Raw genomic sequence first — 9,541 nt, forward strand, 5'->3', positions numbered from 1 at the left:
TGACCTCTGGGCAATCTCCTTGCACCCACTGGCGAAGACCGTGGGTCTCTAGCCCACTCAGGGGCTGAGTTGTGGGATCCTTGGCGTGGATAGTCGCGTGATGGTGAGACCCCCCCGCCCCCTTGGATCAGAGCTGGTCATGGACAGTGTACCTCTCTCCGGGACACCCACCTGCCCCCACCAGTGAAGACCCTGTGTCTCTAGCCCACCCGAGGGCTGAGTTGTGGGGTCCGTGGTGTGGTGGCGAGACTCCGCCCCCTCGCGTCATATTGGATCAGTGGCAGTGGACCCCTCTCTGGGCTACCCACCTGCCCCCACCAGTTGCCAAAATGTGCCCGCACACTTAATTGTTTATCAACAGAAAAAGGGTATATATATATAATGGGTAATTACTGAGACATATTGTAGGTATAATTTCACGAGTATTTCATATGTTCAATTACTGCACATAAATTCAATAACTGACATAGAACCAACAGGTAACCGCATTTTTACATAGCTTGTATAACATCCATCCAGACGAGCTCCTTAAAGGATATGTACTGTACACTGAATTTCATTTTTAGCCCTATTCCTGGCTTCCCTGGCATGTATCTGACTAGTACAGGTTAAATTATTTCTGTTTTGTGCAGTACAGAGTTCTGTGTCAATAACGTCGGCACGCGCACCCTGGCTCGTTGCTAGCTATGGGCACACTCGAAAAACTCTAATAAGTATGATATATGTGAATTTCAAGTTCAGGAATTACATGGTTTATGCTTACCAAGCTCTGAAGTCGTCCTGTAAACACCATAGGTCCTTTCGCCTCTGCATTTCGAAATAACAGCTAACTTGTAAACAGTACTCCTTTCACCGAACATACAACCATCTCTTCACACTGTAAACCTCTGCGACAGCGTGAAGGGATGGCTGTTGTATGTTCGGTGAAATTAGTACTGTTTACAAGTTACTGTTGTTTGCAGAGTTGAAAGGACATATGACGTTCCTGTAAAGTAATTCCTGAACTTGAAATCCACGTATATCATACTTTTTAGAGTTTTTCGAGTGTGCCCATAGCTAGCACACTCGAAAACAGACAGCAGACAGCAGACGGAACGTGCACGTATCGCTCGATCATACAGTATTTGACTGTTCTACCCCCTCCCAAATATTTTTTACAATATTCGTATGAATTTACTATTCGGGAAAAAGCTACTATTTGTGCTCATCCGAATACCGTATTCGTAATCGGGCACACCCCTAATGCTAAGTACCACAGAAGCTGCCTCGCACACTACATTTCAGCAAATAATATTTCAGCAGCCAGAAACAAGCATCTGTCAGAAAAGAAGTTCACTGAACATCAAAGAGCTTTCATTGAGCTACCTGAAGAGTTAAATGAGAAAGTCTTTTCAGATAATATGACTGTCACAACACTGAGTGCTGTAACTGAGAGCTATGGAAGAAAACTTAGTAAAGTGGAAGAATCAGCTGCAGTATACAAGTCATGGAAACTCAAAGAAAAGTTGGTCCAAAATTATGGAGACAGGCTCATTTTCATTGAACATCCTGGAAAGTCAATGGGGAACACTGAACTAGGGGAGAGGACAAATGGACAACCAACAAACAAAGGGAAAACAAACAAAGACGTGTCAATAAGACAAACCAGACTTACACACAGGAAGACTGGAGCATGGCGGAACAAGGAACAGAAGCACAGAGGAACCACAGGGACTGGACAAACACAGGGACTACAATACTGGAGAAAGCTGGGGATCACAAAAATCATGGAGCAAAAAAGGACCGGGCAAAAGACCCAGGGAAACATGGAAGCTTCAAAAGGAGAACAATCAAGGAGTGAGGGGGAGAAGGCCACCCGGGCATGAGGGGAGTGGACACAGAGAGGACAGCGCAGGACACAGCGAATATGAGCTAGGGACCGCTGGACTGAGGCACTGGGGAGATACTTTAGCATCAGGCTGGAGTAGTAGCATTTGCTCCACTCACTCACTCACTCACTCACTCACACACACACACACACACAGACACACACACACACACACACACACACACACACACACACACACACACACACACACACACACACACACACACACACACACACACACACATTTCGTTGACGAGAACTATGACGAAAACTATTCGTCAACGACATTTTTTGGGTTATCGTCACAAGACGATAACTAAATAAAAATGAATGTATGATGACAAAAACTATGACTATATCTATTCACATTTTCGTCAACAAATAAAAACTAGACTAAAATGGTTATGGAGGGACGTATGGGAAAAGTTCAAATCAGAATGTCGTGGTTCGGGATGTGCGCAGTTGGATCATGGATGTATTAATAGAACGAGTTGGATGCAACCTACAGGTAGCCTGTGTGTATTTAGCCTACATTTGAATAGTACCGTTGCTACACCGGCCGGCGGGAAGTCAACTAACAGCATACGACTGCTGCGCCTGAACTGTTCAGTAAATGACCACAGTTCAGAAATGTCTTTGTCAACGTTCGCACACCGGGAGAAAGAGGAGAGCAGACATCTGGATAAACTTCATATTTGATGCAAAGGAAAACAAAACCATTTGTAAACCGTGTGGGTTGAAAATTACTGGCAAAAATACAACAAACTTAAAGCGAAATTTGGAGAACAGTCATCCCGAAATTCACGAGAAGGTAAGCATCCCCCCACCCCGGTTAACGTTACCGTATTAGCTAAAACTAATGTTACTAATGTAAACTAAACTAATGTGTTTCTGAAATACTTCAAATACAATACAAGCTAAAAGAAACCAGTGTTTCACGTAGGTTTGTGGCGGGGGAGAACTGAAGTGTCTGATCATTGCAACGCTAACGTTAGTGGCTAGCTAATGTGAGGCACAGGTTAGCTAGCAACAAGTGGGGCTATGCTTGTGGCGGCTGGCGGGGGTATCTAGCGTTAGCTAGTCTGGGTAAGCTAGCTAAGCAACTACCGCTGCTGTCTAATGTTATACTGTAGCTAGATGGATAAGACACGAACAGTTAGCTACCTGGCGCCGCCATAGCCCCTCTCCTCCGGTGTGACGTTAGCTAGCCTGTGCCTGATGTTAGCTAGCTGACTAGTGCTGACATTTCAATGTTATAGCTTGCTATATCAGGCACAAACACAGTTAGCATCAGACTGGGGGAGAGGAATGCTTCATTATGAAACTGTCTGACAGACGCAGCCACGCTTCTGTCAGTCTGCCCCAGGGCAGCTGAGGCTACAGATGTAGCTTACCACCACCGGTATGACTGTCTGAATGAATACTGGACTCTGTAAAGCGCTCTGGGTTTCATGAAGGGCGCTATATAAATCCAACTTGATTGATTGATTGAACTAAGCCTGTTAAATTTGAGTTGTCTAAATCGATGGTAGATTTTGTCGTCTAAAATCGTAGTGATATTTAGTCAACTAAAACTAGACTAAAACAAGTCAGATGACTAAAATATGACGAAAACTAAATGGCATTTTAGTCAAAAGACTATGACTAAAACAAAATCATAATTTGCATCTTTGAAATCGAGAGTTTAACATGGTTTTGAAAGATTTTTCACGGTGCCCACCCACATCCATTGTATGACCTAAATGGTGGTAGAGCAATTATCAGACTTTCTCAAAAGTGCTAGTTTTGTCAACTTTTTGATCTGAACCATTGTATATGATCATAAGTAACCTTAAAACAGGGCTAAACATGCATTTTCCCTTTACTACTCCTTTAACGTTAGCTACTTAGCCACAGCTACGAAGAGCATAGCAACTAATATCACATACTGTAGCTGTAGCCACAAAAGCTAGCTAGCTGGCTACGCTAGGTTTTACTAGGTCAACTACTTAGCCAACTTGCTTGAAGAAGCTACAGTATGGTACACAACAGTCACTGTCTGGAACTGCAAAGGTTGATCCATCTAAACGCTTAGTGCTGAATGAGATGAGTGATGAGAAGACAGGGTGAGTGAGAGAGAGGAGGCGGGCTTATGTGCGCTTCAGTGTTGTGTGTGTCAACTGGCCTGGCTGTCAGAGACCCGTCAGATGAAGAGAGAGATAGAGGAGAGAGAGATAGAGCGCAGCAATAGTGCAGAAAATTTGTATTGAAACCGTTTCAAATACAACAGAAAACATAGACCCAATGAATCGATTAAGAAATGTGTTTATCTAATTTTATGAATCAAATTGTATACAATTTTTGTTACTTGCACCAATGCGACCCATTCAAATTTTATAACGCATTACCCCCAAAATGGTCGCAAACGTGACCAATTTGGCCTCAGTTCTGAACCCTGTGAGTCAAAAAATTGAAGTTGCAATCAGTTCACATCAAACACCTGTGGACAGACGCACACTCTTAAAGGTACAAACACCCTTTTTATGACTAGTCAATGAGCAAGAAGTGAGGTCTAATTGCTCAACTAAAATGTCAATGTTTGGAGTGCGACTCAGGCCTCTCTTTTAGGTTATATGCACCATTATACCAGTGTGCAATGGTGACTATTCTCCCTCAACATTTGCAATTTTATTTTAAAGACTTATCATTCTCATGGCCAGCTATAAATTATTCATCCAACAGCTAGCCTCCTTGGAAGGCAGCCCAAAAAGATAAGTTTGGACCCTGGTTCACCTTAGAGTGATATGAGATATTCCTGGGTCCATTTAAATACTATTACAGTAGGATGCAGCCTTCCCTCCATTTCAATACTATTACGATGCAGCCTTCCTCCCCTCCATGATGGAAGGAGAGAGTGTTGGGCAGCATCCTTCATCTTCATCTTCATCTGCAGTCTGAGTCTGCCCTTGTCTCTCTGGCTCCACCACAGGGCTTTTATGTCCTGGTAATTGAGTTTCCTGGCTGCAGCAGCCCATCAACACCTATGGCATAGTGCGCTGCTCATAATGATCTGACCTCGGAGTGGGCAGAGCAAAAGCAGGGCTGAGTTTGGCTAGGCCTTTCACAGAGGACTGAAGAAGATCCATAACGTGTGTGTGTGTGTGTGTGTGTGTGCGTGCGTGCGTGTGTGCGTGCGTCAGACACATGAACAAACTGCATACAGTGCAACACAAGCGAAGACCGTGGGTCAGGCGTCCTGTGTCTTACCCCTGTCTCTCTCCGTCCACCAGGATTCTAACCAGGATCCCTGTCACAGCCACCAGGATGGGGTAGTGGTCCACACTTTCCAGACCTGGACACACACACACACACCGACACACACACACAAACGTTAAGGCTTAACATAAACATCTAACAATACCTGAAGCAGTGGCTCAACATACAAATCATGTATCAAATCATTCTATCAATTGTCAGATATGATAAAAATTGGCCCTCTTGTCCAAGTTCATTTGCCTGCAGGTAAATAAAATGATCTTTTCACACTCTGACCCTCCCAATTTCACTAAGTACAGATGAGTAGCTGGCCAGATGAGCAGCGGGCCAGAGAGCTCAGACTGATGTAGAAGCAGTCCTGCACTTCCTCATGTGTTTTGTAAATTGAAGATGAAATGATCTGAATTTGAACATCCTGCCAGAATAGTTCAATAATGTGCATAATGCTTTGTTTTGTTTTATTGATATATTGTTCTTGTCATTAATAGTTTTTGTGTTGTTTTTATTGTCATTGTTGTTTTTGTCATCCTGATTTGGCAATATTTCTGTGCACACTACAGTGCCAATAAAATTGAATTTTAATGTGAGAGATGTCTGTACCTGGAAGACGAAGGTTGACCACGCGGTCAAACAGGTTCCTCTCTGCGGTCACTCTGTTCAACACCTGGTTCAACAACTGGAGGAGAAAGATATGGAGAGAGAGAGAGAGAGAGAGAGAGAGAGAGAGAGAGAGAGAGAACGAGAGAGAAGAGAGAGAGGTGAGTGAAGTCCTCCTCTGATGATCCTGAGTGAACAAATTGATGATCCTCCTTCCAGCAGAAATCACTAATCAGAGTCTGAATCCCCCACGTAAAGTGAAAGAGAGATAGGGAAGATGAGGCCTGTGCTGCTTCAAGGACACCCGGCCACCTGCGACATTCAGAAGAACCTTTCAATTAGTGGCTGGTTGCAGCTCGGACAAGCAGAGTATCGACCTGGGAACACACACTCCTCACACTCACTCTGCCCTCCGCAAGATGTCAAGACATACATACACACACGCACACACACACACACACACACACACACACACACACACACACACGCACACACTTCCAACAGTCTGATAAGGCTTTTGTCTTGCAGGGTTGTGTCTTCGGCTACCGGTATACAAGGCTGCCTCATCTGCTTAAAACCAAACCTGAAGATGCCAACCTGCCCAGCCTGCAGAGTAGGTGCCCCCCCCTCCTCCTCCTCCCCTCCTCTCTCTCTCTCTCTCTCTTTCTCTCTCTTTTTCTCTCTCTCCAACGTTAACTCTTCTCTAATGCTTGACAACACACCCTGCTTGAGGCGAGCAGAGGATGAAGATCAACAACATGGTGGACAGAGAGTAAGAGAGGGAGGGAGGGAGGGAGGGAGGAAAGGAGGAGGGAGGAGAGAGGAGAGGATAGAAGGAGAGAGGATAGAAGGAGGGAGGAGAGAGAGGAGAGAAGGAGGGAGGAGAGACTTTGATGCCCCCCCCCCCCCCCACACACACACACACACCCACAGTAGCACAGAACAGCACAAGCGCACAAACAAATATCAAGCCCATCAACCCCCACCGTACAAATAGCCCAAAATAGAAAATTGAGCAAAACACAATTAGCCCTCCCCCTGCATGTGTACTGTGGCCCCAAAACAAACAGTTCCTCAGAAAATACAAACCCCGATCTTGCACATGACCCCTGCAAAAGAACAAACAGAGGAACAAGATGTGCACAAACAGAAAACACACAGACCACTGTCTCCTCCTCTCCACCGTGTGGGCCCCCCTCCCCCACCCCAGGGTCAAGCCCGGCCAGAAAGCAGTCGGCGGCCAGGGCCCCCGTGCACCACTCTCCAATGCAATTCCCCTGTCCTTTTAGGGATGGGGGGCTTATACAGCACCCGCCACCTGAACCTCACACTGCTCCCCCCACCTAGAGCCCCCTGCCACTGGGGGGCCCCTTGTACGAGACCTTGGGTAGGAGCCGTTTCCATTTAGAGAGCTTTCGGGAGAGCACCTGTGACAGCCCCTACCAGCTCTTCTTGACCCAGTCCTCCGAGCCCAGATAAACTCCCAGCAGCGTGAGTCCCGCCCGACCCCAGCGCATGTCCCCTAGCAGCTGAGGGGGCCCCCTGCTCCTCCAGTCCCCACATAACAGGCCCTCGCTCTGCCCCAGTTCACCCTGGCTGATGAGGCCTCCTCGTACAGCTTCAGACCGCCCTCCAAACGGCTGAGGTCCTGCTCTCCCCTAACAAACACCGTCAGGTCGTCTGCATGGGCAGAGACACACACCCTCGAGCACAGACCTACCCCTGGAGAGTCTACGGCCTGCAACCTCCTACGCAGCAACCCAAGCAAAGGCTCAGTGGCTAAAGTGTACAGCTGGCCTGACAGCGGGCAGCCCTGGCGAATCCCACGCCCCACCCGTACTGGCTCAGCCCCGCCCACCTTCACCAAACAGGAAGCCCCATCATACTGTAGCTTCACCCCAGATATGAAACCCCGTCCAAATCCAAACCCAGACAACACATTAAACAAATATTCATGATCCAGCCTGTCAAAGGCTTTTTCCTGGTCCGTGGAGACCAGGTCCAAACCCATGTCTCCCCGTTGTGACAGTTCCATCAGGTCCCTTAAAAGCAACAAATTGTCCATGATTGACCGAGCCGGCACACAGTACGTCTGGTCCTTACAGTATGTGCTATAGTGTCCAGGGGAGCCTGCAGTCTTTGCGTATATTTGATAGTCCGCACAGAGTAATGCCACAGTTTGTCAAGTGACTCAAGTCCCCCTTCTTGGGCAGGAGTGTTAGCCCCGCCCGCTGACCACTCACAGTCTCTGGTGCATTCCTGCACCACGTGCAAAAAGTCCTGACCCATTAAGTCCCAGAAGTGCTTATAAAAATCCACAGGCAGGCCATCGACCCCAGGGGCACGGCCCAGGGCCATCTAACCAACCGCCTTAATTACCTCCTGATATGACAGGGGCGAGTCCAAGTCCGCCCTTTGCGCAGGTAACAACTGAGGTGGGTCCTTCAACACACATTCAGAACATGCGGCATGACAGCCCTCAGCCCTGTACAATTCAGAGTAGAGCTCTACAGACTCCTCCCACATCTCCCGCACCGCAGACGTAACACGACCGTCCGACAGACGCAAACAATGCATTTGTTTAGACTCACAGCTTTGTTGCTCCAGCCCATAGAACAAAGAACTGCGTCCATCTCCCTGAGCATGGAGAACCTAGCCTTCACAAGAGCCCCCCTCGCCCTAGTCTGCACAAGAGCCCCCAGGTCCCTCCGCACGCCGCCCTGCTAGCTCCGCCTCCACCTGTCTGATGCTGCTCTCCAGCACCCTCCAGCCCCCTCCTGGACTGGGCTGAGGAGAACGCCGTATACTGCTGACAAAACAGCCTGGACCTTCTCCACATCCCACCACTGACCGAGAGACTCATACTCCCGTTTCTTGGCTGTCCGCGCCTCCCAAAACATCCTGAAGAGCAAAAGGAGGCGTCTTGTCGGAGCTTCACACTGAGCTTCCAGTAGGCACACTGGCACCATGGCAACATGATGGTCAGACAAACTAGCAGGACATATTTCAGCCCTCACTACATGAGGCGAGAGGATAGAAGGAAGCAGGAGAGAAGGAGTGAGAGGATAGAAGGAGAGAGAGGATAGGAGGAGAGACGAGAGAAGGAGGGAGGGGGTGGAGGGGGAGGAGGGAGGGAGAATAAGAATAGACGGAGCTGTGAGAAGCTGTTAATCAGCCTCCAGTCTTCACTCAACATCAGGTGGTCTATCTGGTCTAGCCCCTTCACTCTCTCCCTGGGTGATAGCTGTCAACACACACACACGCACGCACGCACACACACACTTTCTCTCTTCTTCTGTCTGTCAGTTTGACCGTCCCCTCCTCCCTCTCTCTCTGCATAAAAATAAAATGATTTCTAAAAGTCACGACGACAGGAGTGTATTTTGTTTGATCTTAAAAACGTATGTGGATCACGACAGAAATTCGAGCTAGCTTTGATTTAGCAGAGGGTCCAGGCAGAACAGGGATTTCTGCTCCCTTCTTTGTTAAATGGCAACCTTGCGCCTTACTGTACCAGCTCACCTGAGCCAATCGTCTTAGCAGGAGCTCGGCAGAGGGGCGTGTCCAGTCCAGGAAGATCTCTGGGACCAAGGTGACGGTCATCTCCAGGACACGCAGCAGGCTGACAGACAGGTCGAAGCAGGTGGCGCAAACCTTCAGCTGCCGGGTGTCCACATAGTTCCTCTCTGGGCGCTCCGCCGCCTGCTGGATCTGAGGAGAGGAGAGGAGAGGAGAGGAGAGGAGAGGAGAGGAGAGGAGAGGAGAGGAGAGGAGAGGAGAGGAGAGGAGAGGAGAGGAGAGGAGAGGAGGATATAAAGCTAG

The 9,541-nt window shown here is 48.0% G+C and overlaps 1 protein-coding gene across 1 annotated transcript in view; it reads right to left on the reverse strand.

Annotated features, from left to right (window-relative positions):
* The window catches only part of rnf123 (ring finger protein 123), a 132,251-nt gene that overhangs the window by 82,647 nt on the left and 40,063 nt on the right, over positions 1–9,541 (reverse strand). The window contains exons 33-35 of the mRNA XM_084445282.1: positions 9,242–9,430; positions 5,723–5,798; positions 5,114–5,198 (exon numbers count right to left, since the gene is read on the reverse strand). Of these exons, the coding sequence (XP_084301408.1) occupies positions 5,114–5,198; positions 5,723–5,798; positions 9,242–9,430 (350 nt within the window). The remainder of the gene's footprint in view (positions 1–5,113; positions 5,199–5,722; positions 5,799–9,241; positions 9,431–9,541) is intronic.

Source organism: Borostomias antarcticus (assembly GCF_949987555.1).
Source record: "Borostomias antarcticus genome assembly, chromosome: 11".
NCBI classification, from domain to species: Eukaryota; Metazoa; Chordata; class Actinopteri; order Stomiiformes; family Stomiidae; genus Borostomias; species Borostomias antarcticus.